Source organism: Pristis pectinata, chromosome 9 (genome assembly GCF_009764475.1).
Source record: "Pristis pectinata isolate sPriPec2 chromosome 9, sPriPec2.1.pri, whole genome shotgun sequence".
In the NCBI taxonomy this organism is placed as follows: domain Eukaryota; kingdom Metazoa; phylum Chordata; class Chondrichthyes; order Rhinopristiformes; family Pristidae; genus Pristis; species Pristis pectinata.
The window spans coordinates 54252760-54273336 of NC_067413.1; the positions used below are offsets into that span (position 1 = coordinate 54252760).

Sequence of the window (20577 nt, forward strand, 5' to 3'; positions counted from 1 at the left end):
GTATAGACAGAAAGAGCAGACCACCCCTGTGGCTTTCCCCACCAAGTATATTGTTTTGGATACTGCTGGTGGGGATGACCTACTGGGGACAAGTTGTAGTGGTTGTCTCTGGCACTGAGACTGACTCTCCAGCTCAGGAAAGATGGAAAAGAGAAGAGCAGTAGTGATAAGGGGTTTGATAGTTAAGGAGACAGATAGGAGGTTCTGTGGGATAGATTGAGAATCCTGGATGGCCTGGTGCCAGGGTCTGTGATATCTTGGATTGAGTTATTGATATTCTGAGGGAGGGTGTGCAGCCAGATGATGTGGTTCATGTAGGGACCAATGATGTGGATAAGGAAGAGGAGGTCCTGTAAAGAGTATAGTTAAGTGCAAAGTTGAAGGACAGGACCTCCAAGGTTGCAATCTCAGGATTGCTACCTGTGCCATGTGCTACTGAGGCTAGAAATAGGAAGATAATGCAGCTAAATACATGGTGCAGGAGGGAGGGCTTCATGTTTCTAGACAATTGTGCTTCCTTCAAGGGAAGGTGGGACCTGTTCTGATGGGATGGTTTGCCCCTGAACTGGAGGGGGACTAACCTACTTGTAGGTAGACTTACTAGTGCTGCTCTGGGGGTTTAAACTAGATTTGCAGGGGGAGGGGAACCAAAGTGTTAGAACAGATAGTGGAGGAGGTTAAAGGTCATGTGAGGACAGCATGTTCTGATGGAAATCAAAGGTTTGTATGTGATAGAAATGTTTTCAGGTGCATCTATTACAATGCAAGGAGTATTGTCAGTAAGGTAATTGAGCTTAGGGTGTGGATTGGCACATGGGATTATGACATTACTATTAGTGAGACTTGGTTGCAGGGGGGGCAGGACTGGCAGCTTAATGTTCTGGGGTTCTGTTTCAGATGTGATAGAGGAGGAGGAGGAATGAAAAGGGGAGGCGTAGTGTTACTAGTCAGGGAAAATATCACAGCTGTGTAGACAAGCCCTCTGGGCTGTCTCGTCTACAGACTCTGTATGGGTGGAGCTGAGGAACAGGAAAGGTGTGGCCACACTAATAGGGATGTATTATAGACTGCCCAATAGAGAACTGGAGGAACAAACCTGTAGATAGGAGACAGATGTAAGAAACAAAGTTGTAATAGTAGGGGATTTTAACATTCCATATACTGACTGGGACTCTCACACTGTGAAAGGGCTGGATGGCTTGGGGTTTGTCAAATGTGTTCAGGAAAGTTTCCTAAATCAATATATAGAGGTACCAATGAGACAATGCAATACTTGATCTCCTATTAGGGAACCAGACAGGTCAGGTGAACAAAGTATGTGTAGGATAACATTTTGGGTCCAGTGACCATAATGTCATTAGTTTCAAGTTAATTATGGATAAGGACAGATCTAGTCCCTGAGTTGGGGTTCTAAACTGGAGAAAGGCTAATTTTGTGGCAATGAGAAAGGATCTAGGAAGAGTGGATTGGGATGAGTTGTTTTCTGGCAAGGATGTGTTTAGTAAGTGAAAGGTCTTCAAAGGTGAAATTTTGGGAGTGCAGAGTTTGCATGTTCCTGCCAGGATTAAAGGCAAAGTTAACAAGCATAGGGAACCTTGGTTTTCAAGGGATATTGGTGATCTGGTTAAGAAAGGCCTATAGCAGGTATAGGCAACTAGGAACAAACAAGGTACTTGAAGAGTATAGAAAATGTAAGAAAATACTAAAGGAAATCAGGAAAGCAAAAAGACCTGAGGTTGCTTTGGCAGATAATGTGAAGGTAAACCTGAAGGGTTTCTACAAGTGTATTAAGAATAAAAGGATAAAGGGACAAAATTGGTCCCCTAGAAGATCAGTGGTCATCTATGTGGAGCCTCAGGAGATGGGGGAGATCTTAAACAGTTTTTTGCATCAGTATTTACTCAGGAAACTGGTATAGAGGATATGAAAGGATGGGTAACAAGCAGTAGTATCATGGAACATGTAGAGATTAAAGAGGAGGTGCTTGTTACCTGACAGCAAATAAAGGTAGATAAATCCCATGGGCCTGACATATTTCCTTGGACCTTGAGAGAGACTAGTGTAGAAATTGCAGAGGCCCTGGCAGATATATTTAAAATGTCCTTAGCCACAGGTGTGGTGTCAGAGGACTGGAGGGTAGCTCATGTTATCTATTTAAAGGCTCTAAAAGTAAACCAGCAAAGAGCCTGACATCAGTAGATAAATTATTGGAAGGTGTTCTGAGATCGGGTATACAGGTATTTGGACAACCAAGGGCTGATTAAGGATAGTCAGCATAGCTTTGTGTGTGGTAGATCATGTTTAACAAATCTCGTAGAGTTTTTCAAGGAGGTTACCAAGAAAGTAGATGAAGGAAAGGCTGTGGATGTTGTCTACATGGACTTTAGTAAGGCCTTTGACAAGGTCCCACATGGGAGATTAGTTCAGAAGGTTCAGTCAATGGGTATCCATAGAAAGGTTGTAAACTGGACTTTAAATTGGCTGGGTGGGGGAAGACAGTGGTGGTGGATGATTGTTTCCTCAGACTGGAGGCCTGTGACTAGTGGTGTGCCTCAGATCTGTGTTGGGTCCATTGTTTGTCTATATCAATGATCTAGATGTGGTAAATTGGATCAGCAAGTTTGCTGATGACACTAATAGATTGAAGGTGTTGTGGAGAGCGAGGAAGGCTTTCAAAGCTTGCCGAGGTATCTGGACCAAATGGAAAAATGGTCCAGAAATGGCAGATGGAATTTAATGCAGACAAGCATGAGGTGTTGCATTTTGGAAGGACAAATCAAGGGAGGACATACACAGTAAATGGTAGGGCACTGAGGAGTGCAGAGGAACAAAGGGATTTGGGAGTTCAGATACATAATTCCCTGAAAGTGGCGTCACAGGTAGACAGGGTTGTAAGGAAGGCTTTTGGCATCCTGGCATTCATAAATAAAGTATTGAGTATAGGAGTTGGGATGTTATGGTGAGGTTGTATGAGACATTGGTGAGGCCAAATTTGGAGTATTGTGTGCAGTTCTGGTCACCTAACTAGGAAGGATATCAGTAAGATTGAAAGAGTGCAGAGAAGATTTACTAGAATGTTGTCAGGTCTTCAGGAGTTGAGTTACAGGGGAAAAATTGAACAGGTTAGGACTTTATTCCTTGGACTATAGAAGAAAGAGGGGAGATTTGAGATGTTTACAAAATTGAGGGGTATAGACAGTAAATGTGAGTAGGCTCTTTCCACCTAGATTAGGAGAAGTAAGTACAAGAGGACATGGCTTTCGGGGAAAGGTTTATGGGGATAATTAGGGGGAATTTCTTCACTGGTCAGTGTGGAACAAGCTACCATCTGTGGTAAATGTGGGCTCACTCTTAATTTTTAAGAATAAATTGGATAGATACATGGATGGGAGAGGTCTGGAGGGTTACAGACTGGGTGCAGGTCAATAGGACTAGCGGAATAAAGTTTTGGGACAGACTAGATGGGCCGAATGGCCTGTTTTCTGGTTCTATAATCCCCAAATGCTCCATCTACTCTTTTGCCAACTTTGTCTCCAGCCATCCAGCTGAGTCTCCTTCCTGACCAACAATTCTAATGATACATCAAGTATCATTTCCCTCTGTCTCATTCTACAAAGGTGCACCTGTTTAAGACATGTTAGGACCCTTCTCTAACTACTTTTAAATAACTATTTAATGTATTGAGGTAGACCTTGGATATTGCTGTAGTTTTGGTAATGTTTACTTACAATGGCTATAACAAGACTTAGGAGCTCTAAACCAAGGTGTTCTAACTCACAGCAAGGACCTCCCTGTATCTAGAGCTTGCATCATGACATCACTCTTATATATTTGTAGTTCTGAGAATGAAATAATAATACTCCCATGTCCCCTGGGCTCATCTTGTTCATTTGAACCATGTCTTGCTCCTTCAAACCTCTCTTCTTGGCTATGGTGTTCTTTGACCAATTTCTGGCAAGGGTGACAGACCTCACCAGAGTTACAAACAGAAGAGTTGCCCCAGCTTTAATTATATTCAGGCCCCTACCCTTGTGACTTTTCATTCCATTTATGACTATACTGTTGTTGCTTCCCACTTTTGTAGAGAATGTGTAAGTTTCATTGCTTGAGTGTCTCTTATCCTGCTGGCATTTTTAAATGGCTCATTTCTGATTCTTCTCTTTCCATCTTCATCTCAGAGGATATGTTTGTGATAGACATTTATTACAAGCCTACAGACTCCCAGAGCTATCTTGACTACTTCTGTAACTGCTTCCTGTGGAACAGTCATTATTCTCTCAATTTCTTTGCTTCATATCTGTTGAGAAAGAGCACTTCTCCCCAAAGCTTCCAAGAGTCTTCACTTTTCCTCAAATGTGGTTTTCTCTCCTATTAATTGTCAGAGCTCAAATGTCTATTCTATTCCTTGCACTTCCACTCTCTCCTTCTGTTCTTCCATCCAGACTAAGGATAGGGTTCCCATTATCCTCGCTTCCTACTCCATCAGTCTCCACATTTGACTCTGATTTTTCACTGCCTTCAACATGATACCACCAGCAGACACATCTCCTTCTCCCCTCTTTCTCATGTTTGCAACATAGCTAAATCAACAAAGCTAAACCACAGGAATGTAGTTTCTGTGGGGTGGGGGGGGGACTTAATGTAGGTTGAACAACCATTCCTCAGAACACCTCTAGTTCAGCATCCTGCTCTCACTCTGATCTTTGTCTTTGGGCTCTTACATTGTTCCAACAAAACCTAATGTAACCTTGAGGAACAACATCTCAGCTCCTGACTTGGCATGTTGCAGCCTTCCAGACTGAATATTGAACATAATAGATAACAAGCCTTTCCAGTTTCTATCAGAACTGGCAAATTCTCATGAGAGGTCACAAACCTGAAACTTCCTTTCCATTACAGACTTGTTTTTATTTCAGATTCCCAGCACATGCAGTTTTTGTTTGCTTTTAGATTACTGTTATATTTTTAAACAGTTCCCACTCAACATCTCCAATTTGCCACAATGATCCTTCACCTTAAAAAAAAATCAACCACTGATCCTTCTGCCATTGCAAACAGCTCCAGTTGCCCCTTCCACTTCCTCTCCAAAGCTTTTGAACATACTGCAGCCTCTTAATTCTGTGTCCTAGTTTTCTGAAAAACCATCTGAATTTCTCAAGGTTTTATTCCATTCAAAAACAACTCATCAAAGGCATAACTGAAATCCATTGTAACCATTGCACATGTTTGACAACACCATCCTCCTACAATGCCTCACCACTGACTGCAGGCTGTATGGGACTGCACACACTTGATTCCATTCCAATCAAGCAGCTAGAGAATTACCTGTGGTAGTTCTCAAGAGCTCAATCCCTGCCCCATGATTCCTCATCTACAGACCAGTTCTTGTTGACAGTCAAAAGGTGCAGGTTGTTTCCTTATATGTAAACAACACACAGTAGCAATTTCACCCACACCCCTCTTCCCCCTTTTGACTCCCTGACAGTTTCTATGTCTGTTTGTCTGATATCCAGTACTCAATGAGCAGAAATTTCCTCCAAGTATTAGCAACATTGAAGTCGTCATTATGTTGTACTGATCTAAAATTCTGTTCTGCAACTACTGACTACATCCATTTTCCAGGCAATTATCTGCAAAAGACATCTATTTGCAATCTTTAACTTTGAAAGGAGTTCAGAACAACATATCAGTGCCATCACTGGACTGCCCCTTTCTTCCATAATACCAGCAGCCTCAACCTGCAGAAGTTCACCTACTGATTTAACTTTCATCCACTCTTCTGCTACCTCTAGACTTGACCATTCCAATATGCTCCTGGACAGCCTCCCTTGTTCTATTGTTTGTCAGCTTGAGGTCATCAAAGACATGCTGGCCACCTCTTACACTTGTTCACTTCACCCATTGCTCCTCCTTTTGTTGAGTAATACTGGCTCCTGATTAAGCTATATGTCTCTCAATTAGAGGGAATTAAAGGGATCAAGCAATAGAAAAGGAAATGTTTTCACTCTGTACCAGAGAACACTGCACTATTGTGCAGGAAACAAATAATCATACAAATACAATTAATACAAATGCACATAGCAGCACAGATTGTAAAGAAATCATAATGATTAAGATGCTGGACAAAGTCAGTTCTGAACCAATCCTCCAGAAACATGAATTTGAATCTCCTGATGACAGCTGGGGAAGCTGAGATCAAGTAAGTAAATAAAGTACTCAAATAACCACAACATGACTGGATTTTTATTTAAAAACAATTGGGAAAGGAAATTTGTCATCCTTACCCTGTCTAGCTCCAGATCTACCAGTGTGGTTGACCTTTAATTACCTTGTGAATAAATGGGCATTTTTACGACAACTTTCACTGTGAGGCCATGGTTCACAAGTATAGGTGTCAGGATATTACTGCTCAAATCTCCATCTACAATTTGAGTATCTTTCTGAGATTGGCTCTAGATCTGTTAACTTAAACAGTACTTTCTTTAGTGGCTTTTCTAAAAAAAAATTCATGACTTCTTTGAGTGAGCAGTGGATGTGCTGCTTTCAGATTTTGCATAGGATGGCTCTATTAAAGAAATGGAACAAACTGAGGAAGTGACTCTGCATGTACATGCTGGGTACGTCTCAGATGGAAAGTGGGAACGTTTACTAAAGTGTTTCAGAGGAACATTTCCAGATCCTTCCATAGTCTTCCCATACCCTACCTTTAGAATTTCTTACAGCTCTTCAACATGCAAAAACCCTTTATTCCAATTCTGGCTGACTGCACAACCTTGATTTTAATTGTTTCATCTGATACTCCTGAGGCCTTGCTCTTTGGAATTCCCTCTCTAGGCTCTTCCTCTCTCATCCTTTTGGATACTTCTTGCAGCTTATCCTTTTGACTGAACTTTCACTTACCAGACTCAATATCTTTCTATGAAACTTGCTGTCAAAATTTTTTTGCCCTATGAGCAACTTAAAATGTTCAACTATGGGCAAGGTAGTATATAAATGTCACTGCACCAACCATATCACAAGTTTTGCTCAGCAGAGATGCTAGGGGTTGAAATTGGTGGGGGGGGAAGGCACCTTGTTTCTAGTAGTGCCATGGTGACCAGTTGAACTTCTGCAATAAGGCATTGTGATATTGGGAACAATAGGACATAATGCACATGCAGATGGCCCTTCTGTCAACTCCAAGTTCATGACATATTTTTAAAAGGCTTTTTAGGCAATGCATGAAGTAACAGTACATTTCATTACAAATCAGCAGTCCTTCATAAATGAAGCATTGCTATATAAATACATTCAAAAAGATTTTTTTTCTATTGATAATGAAAGTTTTTGACTGTTTTTGTGGTGTCGTTATATGAACACTGTTGCTTGTGTTTATCTTGCAGTGAATGTGCTGCATTTCCATCAATTGCTTTTATTGGTTCCAACTCCAGTAGAAAATAAAATAACTCCATGATCATTGCTCCTGCTTGTTACACAATGTGGATTGTGGAAGAGGACCACACTGGATTTGGTCTTTCGAGGATCAAATAGTTTATCAAATAGTTTACCAATACACTATCTGAACTTGGGAAAAGATCACTTTAGCAATACATAAATATAATAATTTCCTTGCTTTCTGGTTTTCTACATTCCTGATATTGGAAATACAATACAATGGGAAACTTACATTTTATTTGGAGAGAATATCTGGTTTATGTTAGTCTTGGCATGAAAAACAAATTTGACTTGCAATAAAGTAGGCTGGCATTAACAATTGTGCTTCACAGGTGTTCTTAAAATTAAATAACAAAACACTAACAATCGGTCAAACAGTGAAGCTCCCACAATGGTAATTCCAAGTGTACTGTCATTACCTGCTTTCTGTGGGCTCATAGGCCTGTCTTCACTTGCAGGTGATCTGTGAAAAAGCAGAAGCACATTTGATCTTCATAAAATATTCCCTCACTGAGCCAGAAAACTTGAAACCACAACTACACACACTACAGTTTACAGGCAACCTCTGTGTTATGGCTGTTCGTGTTACGGAAATCACTATCCAAAAATTTGAGATAAGGAATAAAATTCACTCTCATGGGGTTTATGTGAGAAAAGGTAAATAAATCTACACAGATTTTATTTTCAACTCATGTTTCTTGCCATGTGCACAATTGACATGGTTTCACATTACAGAAAGTCATGATACAGGCCATTTGCTAGGAACACAACATCTCACGTAAAACTGGGATAATAACTGGGATAACCTGAATAAGAGAATGAAGCTCTCAAAAATGAAGTAATCAAATCATAAGATTAATCCTCACAACCCCAGAATACTCTGAAGGCTAAAGTTGATTGCCCCAGAAAATGGATGTAGAAAACTTTGCTCATTTCAATGACTTCAACCTTCAGACAGTAATAACCAGTGTACAAGACCAATGTCATGAATGACTGGTTCCAGTGGAGGAGGACATTGTGATTGGAGTAAGTGCTGCTTGTCATGGTTAAGACTGAAGGGAGATCTCAAATGTAAAATCGACAGAACATGTACACGGCTAAAAATTTCATCCCAAGTGCTACTTGAATCAAATATGGTGCACGCGCATTACAGATTAATGACATTGTTGGAATTCCCATCCATGACATTATTTGTATTGGGCAATGAAAAAGAGTTCAAATATTAGTCAATCAAACTAATCAATATTAATCAATTGGATGATTGATATGGGTAATGGATAAATATTTCATGGGTGTATTGCCTTACTGTGGAAAGAATACAATGGAAGTGAAGTGAAGGGTACAAAATAGCAATTTACATGCTCAATTCTGTAACCCTGTATTATACAGGTTGAAAACAACATGGAGCAGATTATGCCCAACCCTACCCTTCCATTGTTTTTGCCCCCTTGCCAAGCCTACCAATCTCGAGGGCTTGCAGTTAAGGCCACCTCACAAAGTAGAGTAGTCTGTGAGTGGTGATGGCCTCAGTTACTGGAGTCTGAGACCATGCCCTGGACCACCTGATGGTCTTTTGGTAAATCATACGGCCAGAGGCCTTTCCTATCAAAGACCGTTTAACCACTTCTGAATGTTTCTGATAATTAGAGTAATTGAAAAAGAGTTGAAGCACATTCAGAAAGAAAAACTGTGAACAAAATGCATTTATTGAATAGCGTATGTAACTGATGTAAATTAATTAAAATAAAGAGAAAACAATCCACTTATCTCTAAACTAATCTAATCCCAGTGGCCCAGCAAGTATGAGATAGACCAGAACCTGATCTTCAGCATTTTCCATACTTCCATGCTACACAGGAAGCCAAAACCACATTAAACAGCAGACGACAGTGGGTCCATTTGGAACTGCCACCCATCATGAAGTGTGATCCATCTCAATGATTACACACACTGAGGACTCTAACTTGCCCATTGTCACCAGGACAAAGTTTGGAAAGAACAAGCAGAAGATGGTTCTCACTGGGTATTCTTGCATAAAGTCTCATAGGTTTAAGAGGCAGGAAATAATCACTCACGTGCAGTTAGTGTTGAGCCAATGTTGAATACTCTGTTGCTTGTAGTCTCCTTTGGGAGCACAGGATAGGGACAGATTAAGAATACCATTCAATGCTCCTTACCTCATCCAGTCTTCGATAACAACACTCCACTACATCTAAAATAATCTGAGAGTTTTCTCCAGCATCACCCCACCCCAATTTATTTGCAAAGGAGGACAAGGAGAACTCCAGCCAACTGTATTTGACTGTGAGGTAACAGCAGCCATTCTTAAAAATACAACAACCAAGTTTTAAAATAAAAGATTGTCCAAGTGGAAGAGAATAAAGCTTGTGAAATAATGACATCTTACCTGGAGTCACAGAATCATACAGCAGGGAAACAGGCTTTTTGGCTCACTAAGTCTATGCTGATCATCGAGCACCCGTTTACACCAATACCATTTTATTCTCCTCAAGTTCCCATCAACTATCCCACATACTGGGAGCAACTTACAGTGACTAATTACCCTGCATATCTTTAGGATGTGTGAAGGAAATGGAGCACCCAGAGGAAACCCACACAACTATAGGGAGAACATGCAAGCTTCACACATTCAGCATCGGAGGTCAGCACTGAAGCCCACTTAATGGGGCTACGAGGCAGCAGGTCTAATTGTTTCACCACTGTGCCACCCTAGAGAGAATGGAATGCTATCGAGATCAATTGTATTCTTGAGCTAGGAGATGGCATTGAAAACACATAGAAGGTTGTGGACGCACACTAAAAGTAGACTAAGATCAGACATGTAGGTACTGTACAGTCAGAGTCATACAGGTATGCAGCATGGAAACAGGCCTTTCCGCCTAACTCATCCTCGCCGACCAGGGTACCCATCTGAGCTAGTCCCATTGGTCTGTGTATGACCCACATCTCTCTAAACCTTTCGTATCTATCTACCTGTTTAAACATTGTAATTTGTACCCACCTCTATCACTTCCTCTGGCAGCTCGTTCCATATACCCACCACCCTCTGTGAGAAGGTTGCTCCTCAGGACCCCTTTAAATCTTTCCACTTTCACCTTAAATCTATGCCCTCTAGCGTTAGACTCCCCTACTCTAGAAAAAGACTGTCTACCCTTTCTATGCCCGTCATGATGTAATAATCCTCTATAAGATCAGCCCTCAGCCTCCTTCATTCCAGGGACAACAGACTCAGCCTATCTAGTGTCACCTTATAACTCAAACCTTCCAATTGCAGCAACAACCTTGTGAATCTTTTCTGCACCCTCTCTAGCTTAATCACCGCCTTTCTCTGGCATGGGAACCAGAACAACACACAACACACCAAGTGTGGGCTCACCAACATGCTGTACAACTGTAACATGATGTCCCAACTCTTGTACTCAATGCCCCGACTGATGAAGGAAAGCATGCCATATTGCCTTCACCACCCAGTCTAACTGTGTTGCTGCTTTCAATGAACTATGTACTTGTACTCTTTGGTCTTTCTGTTGTGCAACCCTCCCAGAACCCCGTTATTCACTGTGCATGTCCTGCCCTGGTTTAACTTCCCAAAATGCATCACTTTGCACTTGTCCAAGTTAAATTCCATCTGCCATTCCTTTGCCCACCTTCCCAGTTGATCTAGATCCTGTTGTAGTGTTGGACAACCTTCATCACAGTCCACTATACAGCCAATTTTGGTGTCATCTGCAAATTTACTAACCATGCCAACTATATTCTCATCCAAATCATTAATACACATGACGAACAACAGTAGACCCAACACAGATCCCTGCAGCACACCATAGGTCACTGGACTCCAATCTGAAAAACAACCCTCCATTACCACCCTCTGATTCCTACCACCAAGCCAATTTTGTATCCAATTGGCTGGCTCACCCTGGATCCCATGTGATCTAACCTTCTGGACCAGCCTACTCTGCGGGACCTTGTCAAAGGCCTTGCTCAAGTTCATGTAGACAAATTATACCACCCTGACTTCACTAACCTTCTGTCAACTCTTCAAAAAAACTCAATCAAATTTAGTGCCATAGAGTAATATAGTACAGAAACAGGCCCTTTGGCCCAACTAATCCATGCCGACCAAGGTGCCCACCAAGCTAGTCTCATTTGCCCCCATATCCCTCTAAATTGTTCCTATCCATGTACCTTTCAAGTTTCATGTAAATATTGTTATTGTACCTGCCTCAACTACTTTCTCTGGCAGCTCATTCCATATACGCACCATCCTCTGTGCGAAGTAATTGCCTGTTAGGCCCCTCTCACCTTAAGTGTATGCCCTCTAGTTTTTAATTCTCTTTCCCTCCAAAAAAGGGTGTGTGCGTTCATCCTATCTATATCCCTTGTGATTTTATACACCTCTGTAAGGTCACCCTTCAGTCTCCTACATTCCAAGGAATAAAGTCTTTGCCTGCTCAACCTCTGCCTCTAAATCAATCCCTTGAATCCTGGCAACATTCTTGTAAATCGTCTTTGTTCTCTTTCCATCTTAATGAGATCTTCTTTATAACAGGATGACCAAAACTATACACAATGTACCAAATGCGGCCTCCAGGTGCACTCCAAGTGTCCTTAACAATGAAGGCCAGTGTGCCAAATGCCTTCTTCACCACCCTGTCTACCTGTGACATCATTTTCGGGGAACTATGTACCTGTACTCTTCGTTCCCTCTGTTCTACAACACTACCACTCACTGTACAAGTCCTACACTGGTTTGACTTCCCAAAATGCAACATCTTGCACTTACCTGAATTTAAATCCATTTGCCAATCCTTGGCCCCCTTACCCAGCTGATCAGGGTCCTCCCGTAATTTTTGATAACTTTCTTCACTATCTACAATACCATCTATTTTGGTTTCATCCACGCAATTACTAACCACCCTTGTACATTCTCAAATTTGTGAGACATGATTTCCCATGCTGATTATCCCTAATCAGTCCTTGCCTTTGTAAATGCAGATAGATCCTGTCTCTCATTTCCACCATTGATGTTAGGCTCACTGGCCTGTAATTCACTGTCTTGTCCTTGCAGCCCTTCTTAAATTAAGGTACAATGTTAATCACCCTCCATCTTCTGGTATATCACACATGGCTAACAAGAATTTGCCAGGGTCCTGCAATTCCTTCCCTTGCTTCCCACAGCACACTTGGTAAGACCTCAGCAACTTATCCACTTCTCTGAGCTTCAAAATCATAAAAGCTTCCTCTTTAGTAATGTCAATATGTTTCAGGATCTGACCATTCTCTTTCCTGAATTTAACTTTATTTAGTTTAATTTGGCATCATAGGTGCAGACATCATGGACCGAAGGGCCTGTTCGTGTGTTATGCTGCTCTATGTTCTCTGTTCTGTGATGTCTATGCTGACCATGCCAACCTAACTAATCCCATCTGCCTGCACAAGGTCCATATCCCTCCATTCCCTGCCTTTTCATGTCCCACCTAAATGCCTCAAACATTACATCATATCTGCCTCCACTACCTCCTCTGGCAGCGCATTTCAGGCACCGACCACTCTCTGCATAAAAAAACTTGCCTCATGAGTCTCCTTTAAATTTTCCCTCTCTCACCTTAAAGCTATTCCCTCAAACATTTGACATTTCCACCCTGGGAAAAAGATTCTGACTACCCTATCTATGCCTCTCATAATTTTATATACTTCTATCAGGTTGCCCCTCAGTCTCCAATGCTCCAGAGAAAAAATCCATGTTTGTTCAACCTCTCCTTACTACTAATCCAGGCAACATACTGGTGAACCTGTTCTGCACTCTCTCCAAAGCCTTCATTCCTTCCTGTAATGCAGTGACCAGAACTGCGCACAATACCAAATGTGGCTGCCTAACTAAATTGCAACATGACTTCCCAACTTTTATACTTAACACTCCGATCAATGAAGGCAAGCATGCCAGATGCTTTCTTTACCACCCTAACTAGTTGTGTTGCCACTTTCAGGGAATTATGGACCTGCACCTCAAGATCCACCTGGACATCAGCGCTGTTCAGGGTCCTGCTATTTACTGCATACTTTCCTCTTACATGTGGCCTCCCAAACTTCAACACTTCACACTTAAACATAGAACACAGAACATGACAGCACAGTACAGGCCCTTCGACCCACGATGTTGTGCCGACATTTTATCCTGCTCTAAGATCTATCTAACCCTTCCCCCCCCCCCCACATAGTCCTACATTTTTCTATTATTTATGTGGCTATCTAAGAGTCTCTAAAACATCCCTAATGTATCTGCCTCCACAACCTTTCCTGGTAGTGCGTTCCACACACCCACCACTCTATTTAAAAAACTTACCTCTGACATTCCCCTTATACCTTCCTCCAATCACCTTAAAATTATGGCCCCTTGTGTTAGCCATTTTCACCCTGGGAAAAAGTCTCTGACTGTCCACTCGATCTATGTCTCTTATCATCTTATGCACCTCTAATCAAGTCACTTCTCATCCTCCTTCGCTCCAAAAAGAAAAGCCCTAGCTCGCTCAGCCTATCCTCATAAGACATGTTCTCCAATCCAGACAGCATCCTGGTAAATCTCCTCTACACCCTCTCTCAAGCTTCCACATCCTTCCTATAACGAGGTGACCAGAACTGAACACAGTACTCCAAGTGTGGTCCAACCAGAGTTTTATAGAGCTGCAACATTACCTCATGGTTCTTGAACTCAATACTCCGACTAATGAAGGCCAACACATCATGCGCCTTCTTAATAACCCTATCAACATGCGCAACAACCTTGAGGGATCTATGGGTATTCCCCAAGATCCCTCTGTTCTTCCACACTGCTAATAATCCTGCCATTAAACTCGTATTCTGCCTTCAAATTCAATCTTCCAATGTGTATCACTTCACACTTTTCTGGGTGGAAATCCATCTGCCACTTCTCAGCCCAGCTTTGCATCCTATCAATGTCCTGATGTAACCTACAGCAACCTTCTACATTATCCACAACAACACCAACCTTCATGTCATCCACAAACTTACTAACCCACCCTTCCACATCCTCATCCAAGTTGTTTATAAATGATCACAAAGAGTAGGAGTCCCAACACAGATCCCTGAGGAACACCACTGGTCACCAACCTCCAGGCAGAATACACTCTGTCTAAAACCACCCTCTGTCTTCTATGGGCGAGCCAGTTCTGAATCCATACAGCCAAGTTCTCTGGATCCCATGGCTCCTGACTTTCTGAATGAACCTTCCATGAGGAACCTTATCAAATGCCTTACTAAAATCCATGTACATCACATCCACTGCTCCACCTTCAACAATGTGCTTTGTCACATCCTCAAAGAAATTAATCAGGCTCGTGAGGCATGACCTGCCCCTCATAAAGCCATGCTGATTGTCCCTAATCAGCCTATGCATCTACAAATGCCCATAAATCCTCTCTATAAGAATCTTCTCCAGTAATTTGCCCACCACTGAAGTAAGACTCACTGGTCTGTAATTCCCAGGGTTATCCCTACTCCCTTTCTTGAACAAACAAACAACATTTGCCACACTCCAAACATCTGGCACTGCTCACGTGGCCAGTGAGGACGCAAAGATCATCACCAAAGGTGCAGCAATCTCTTCCATCGCTTCCCAAAGTAACCTTGGATATATCCCGTCCAGCCCCAGTGACTTATCTATCCTAATGTTTTTCAAAAGTTCCACCACATCCTCTTTCCTCAGGTCGACATGCCCTGGCGTATCAGCCATTGTACACCATCCTCACAAACGTTAAGGTCTCTCTCTCTGGTGAATACTGAAGCAGAGTATTCATTAAGGACCTCCCCTACCTCTTCCAACTCCAGGCCCATGTTTCCTCTTTTGCCCCTGATTGGTCCTACACTCACTCTTGTCATCCTCCTGTTCTTCATATACGTGTAGAACGCCTTGGGGTTTTCCTTGATCCTACTCGCCAAGGTCTTCTCATGCCTCCTTCTAGGTCTCCTAAGTCCATTTTTAAGCTCCCTCCCAGTTACCTTGTAACTCTCCAGACCCTGTCTGACCCTTGCTTTCTAAACCTTAGGTAAGCTTCTTTCTTCCTCTTGACAAGATGTTCTATGTCTCTTGTCAACCACAGTTCCTTCACTCTACCATCCTTATCCTGCCTCAATGGAACAAACATGTTCAGGACCCCATGCAAGTACTCCTGACACAGCCTCCACATTTCCTTTGTGCACTTCCCCAAAAACATCTGGTCTGAATTTACACTCCCAAGTTCCTGCCTAATAGCATTATAATCCCCCCTCCCCCAATTAAATACTTTCCCATATCATCTATCCCTCTCCAAGGCTGTGGTAAAGGTCAAGGAGTTACAGTCACCGTCTCCAAAATGCTCTCCCACTGAGAGTTCTGAAACTTGATCAGGCTCATTGCCTAGTACCAGGTCCAGTATGGCCTCTCCCCTAGTAGGCCTGTCCACATACTGTGTCAGGAATCCTTCCTCCACACTCCAAACAAACTCTGCCCCATCTATCCCCTTTACAATAAGGAGGTGCTAATCAATATTAGGAAAGTTGAAATCACCCATGACAACAACCTTGTTGTTTTTACACCTTTCCAAAATTTTCCTCCTGATCTGCTCCTCAGTTCTGCAGCTATTGAGGGGTCTATAGAATTACTCCCAATAGAGTGATCACTTCCTTCTTGTTTCTGGCTTCCACCCACCTGGACTCAGTAGACGATCCCTCCAGGGTGCCCTCCCTTTCTTACAGCTGTGGCACTGTCATAGAAACATAGAAAACCTATAGCAAAATTCAGGCCCTTCGGCCCACAAAGCTGTGCCGAACATGTCCCTACCTTAGAAATTACTAGGCTTACCCATAACCCTCTATTTTTCTCAGCTCCATGTACCTATCCAAAAGTTTCTTAAAAGACCCTATCATATCCGCCTCCACCACCGTTGCCGGCAGCCCATTCCACGCACTCACCACTCTCTGAGTAAAAAAATTACCCCTGACATCTCCTCTACACCTACTCCCAAGCACCTTAAACCTATGTCCTCTTGTGGCAACTATTTCGGCCCTGGGGAAAAGCCTCTGACTATCTACCCGATCAATGCCTCTCATCATCTTATATACCTCTATCAGGTCCCCTCATCCTCCGTCGCTCCAAGGAAAAAAGGCCGAGTTCCCTCAACCTGCTTTCATAAGGCATGCTCCACAATCCAGGCAGCATCCTTGTAAATCTCCTCTGCACCCTTGATCAGAAAAGCCACTCTCCCACCTCTTTTCCCTCTGTCCCTTTCCCTTTGAAACATCTAAACCCCGGAATATCCAGCAGCCATTCCTGCCCTTGCGATAGCCAAGTCTCTGCAATGGCCACCACGTCATAGTTCCATGTACTTACCCATGCTCTAAGTTCATCACCCTTGTTCCCTAGACTTCTCACATTAGACACACTTCAGCCCATCCAACCGACTGCAATTTTGCCCTTTCAACTGCCTATCCTTCGTCACAGTCTCTCTACACTCTACTTGTACACTGAATGCACCAACCACTGACCTATCACTTTGCTTCCCATCCTCATGGCAAACTAGTTTAAACCCTCCCCAACAGTTCTAGCAAACCTGTCCGCAAGAATATTGGTCCCCCTCCAGTTCAGATGTAACCCATCCCTTTTGTACAGATCATACCTTCCCCAGAAGAGTTCTCAATGATCCACAAATCTGAAACACTGCCCCCTGCATCAACTCCTCAGTCATGCATTCATCTGCCAAATCAACCTGTTCTTATCCTCACTGGCACATGGCACAGGCAGCAATCCAGAGATTACTACCCTTGAGTCCTGCTTTTCAGTTTCCTACCTAGCTCCCTAAATTCCCTCTTCAGGACCTCATCTCCTTTCCTACCTATATCATTGGTACCAATACATACCACGACTCCTGGCTGTTCACCCTACCCCTTCGGAATGCTGTGGACCCGATCTGAGACATCCCTGACCCTGGCACCTGGGAGGCAACATACCATCCGGAAGGCTCTTTCACACCCACGGAATCTCCTGTCTGCCTGCCTTACTATTGAATCCCCCATCACTATCACTCTCCTCTTCTCTCCCCTGCCCTTCTGCGCCAGTGCCAGAGACCTGGTCACTGTGGCTTTCCCCTGGTAGCTCGTCCCCCCCAATAGTATCCAAAGCAGTATACCTGTTATTCAGGGGAATGGCCACAGGAGTACTCTGCACTACCTGCCTATTCCCCTTCCTTCTCTTGACAGTCACCCATCTACCTGCCTCCTGCAGCTTAGGAGTGACTGCCTCCCTGTGGCTCTTATCTACGAACTCCCTGTTTCCTGTAGGAGCCAAAGGTCATTCAGCTGCAGCTCCACTTCCCTAACACGGTCTGTAAGGAGCTGCAGCTGGATGCACCTCATGCAGATGCAGTTATCAGGGAGACTGGATGTCTCCCAGAACTCCCACAAGATGAACACACCACTGGCCCTGGAGCCATTCTAATTACTCCAGCCTGGGACTAAAGGAAAACTGAAAGACAGAAAGGAAGAAAGAAACTTATCAAAGACTTACCTTAGCCTCCGCCTCCTCTCGCCAAAGCCTCTCAAGCCAAAGCTTCAGGTGCTCCACTGTAACTCTCGTCCAGATTAAACTCCATCTCCCATTTCTCTGTCCACTTTTCCAACAGGTCTATATCCCGCTAAATCCTTTGACAACTTTCTTCACAAGTCCAATAATTTTTGTGTCAACTGCAACCTTACTAACCAGCCCGCTTACATTTTTATCCAAATCATATACATTACAAAGCACAGAGGTCCCAGCACTGATCTTTGCAGAACACCACTGGTCACAGATCTCCAGTCAGAATAACAACTCTCCACCATTACCGTCTGTTTTCTATGGCCAAACCAATTTTGAATTCATTCATCTCCATGGATCCCATATGCCTTAATCTTCTGGATCAGCTTACTATGAAGGACCTTGTCAAAATCTTCACTAAAGTCCATGCAGACAACTTCCACTGCCCTACCCTCATTGATAATTTTCATCACCTCCTCAAAAAACCCAGTCAGGTTTGTAAGACATGACCTCCCGCGTTCATAGCCATGCTGACTATCCCAAATAAGTCTATGCTTTTCCAGATGCAAGAAGGCTCTTTCACTCAGAATCTTCACCGGTTCTGGTTTGTCTCTATTGCCCTTCTTAAATAGAGGAACAACATTGGCCATTCTCCAATCCTCTGGGACCTCGCTTGTGGCTAAAAAGGAAACAAAGATCTCTGTCAAGGCCCCAGCAATGTCCGCTCTTGCCTCTCTCAATAAATTGGGATAGATCCCATCAGGCCCTGGGGACTTATCTACCATAATATTTTTAAAGAGCCCCAACACCTTCTCCTCTTTGATATCAACATGCCCTGGAATATTGACATACCGTTCCCTGATTTCGCTGTCCTCCACGCCCTTCTCCTTGGTGAATACCGACACGAAGTATTCATTTAGTACCTCGCACACTTCCTCTGCTTCCAGGCATAAATTCCTTCCTTTGTCCTTGAGTGGTCCTACCCTCTCCCTAGTTACCTAGATCTTGTGCTGATCAGCTGGCAGAAGTATTTGCGGACATATTCAACCTCTCTGTGTCTCAATCTCAGGTTCCCTCCTGTTTTAAGAAGACCACTATCATCCCGGTACCAAAGAAAAGCAAGGTAATATGCTTCAATGACTACTGACCAGTGGCTCTGACATCCATCATCATGAAGTGCTTTGAGTCATGGCATGCATCAACTCCAGCCTACCAGACAACCTGGACCCATTGTAATTCACCTATCGGCGAAACAGGTCTATAGCGGATGCCATCTCCCTAGCCCTACACTCAGCTTTGGAGCATCTGGACAGTAAAGACTCCTATGTTAGACTATTGTTTATTGACTACAGCTCCGCCTTCAATACAATAATTCCAAGCAAGCTTGTCGCCAAACTCCGAGACCTAGGACTCAACACCTCCCTCTGTAACTGGATCCTTGACTTTCTAACAAACAGACCACAATCAGTGAGGATAGGCAGCAATACCTCCAACACGATTATTCTCAACACTGGTGCCCCACAAGGCTGCGTCCTCAGCCCTCTACTCTACTCCCTATACACTCATGACTGTGTGGCTAGATTCTGCTCTAACTCCATCTACAAGTTCGCAGATGATACCTCCATTGTAGGCCGTATCTCAAACAGCGATGAGTCGGAGTACAGGAAGGAGATAGAGACCTTAGTGGAATGGTCTCATGACAACAACCTTTCCCTCGATGTCAACAAAAGAGCTGGTCATTGACTTCAGGAAAGGGGGCGGTGTACATGCACCTGTCTACATCAATGGTGCTGAGGTTGAGAGGGTTGAGAGCTTCAAGTTCCTGGGAGTGAACCTCACCAACAGCCTGTCCTGGTCAAGTCAGGTAGATGCCACAGCCAAGAAAGCTCACCAGCACCTCTACTTCCTCAGGAGGCTAAAGAAATTTGGTTTGTCCCCTTTGACTCTCACCAACTTTTACCAGTGCACCATGGAAGGCATCCTATCTGGATGTATCACGGCTTGGTATGGCAACTGCTCTGCCCAAGACCACAAGAAGCTGCAGAGAGTTTTGAACACAGCCCAGCGCATTACGGACACCGGTCTCCCCTCCTTGGACTCTGTCTTTACCTCTCGTTGTCTTGGTGTAGCAGCCAGCATAATCAAAGACCCCACCCACCCGGGACATTCTCTCTTTTCTCCTCTTCCATCGGGTAGAAGATACAGGAGCCTGAGGGCACGTACCACCAGACTTAAGGACAGCTTCTACCCCACTGTGATAAGACTATTGAATGGTTCCCTTATACAATGAGATGGACTATGACCTCACGATCTACCTTGTTGTGACTTTGCACCTTATTGCACTGCACTTTCTCTGTAGCTGTGACACTTTACTCTGTACTGTTATTGTTTTTACCTGTACTACTTCAATGCACTCTGTACCAACTCAATGTAACTGCACTGTGTAATGAATTGACCTGTACGATCGGTTTGTAAGACAAGCTTTTCACTGTACCTCGGTACAAGTAACAATAATAAACCAATACCAATACCCTCTTCTTTTAAGTGTATAAAAT

The 20577-nt window shown here is 43.3% G+C and overlaps 1 protein-coding gene across 6 annotated transcripts in view; it reads right to left on the reverse strand.

Annotated features, from left to right (window-relative positions):
* Positions 1–20577, reverse strand: part of itprid1 (ITPR interacting domain containing 1) — a 130808-nt gene that overhangs the window by 81837 nt on the left and 28394 nt on the right. For all 6 annotated transcript variants that reach the window (XM_052023956.1, XM_052023951.1, XM_052023952.1 and 3 more), the window contains exons 3-4: positions 9510–9558; positions 7854–7897 (exon numbers count right to left, since the gene is read on the reverse strand). In XM_052023956.1, the coding sequence (XP_051879916.1) occupies positions 7854–7897; positions 9510–9558 (93 nt within the window). The remainder of the gene's footprint in view (positions 1–7853; positions 7898–9509; positions 9559–20577) is intronic.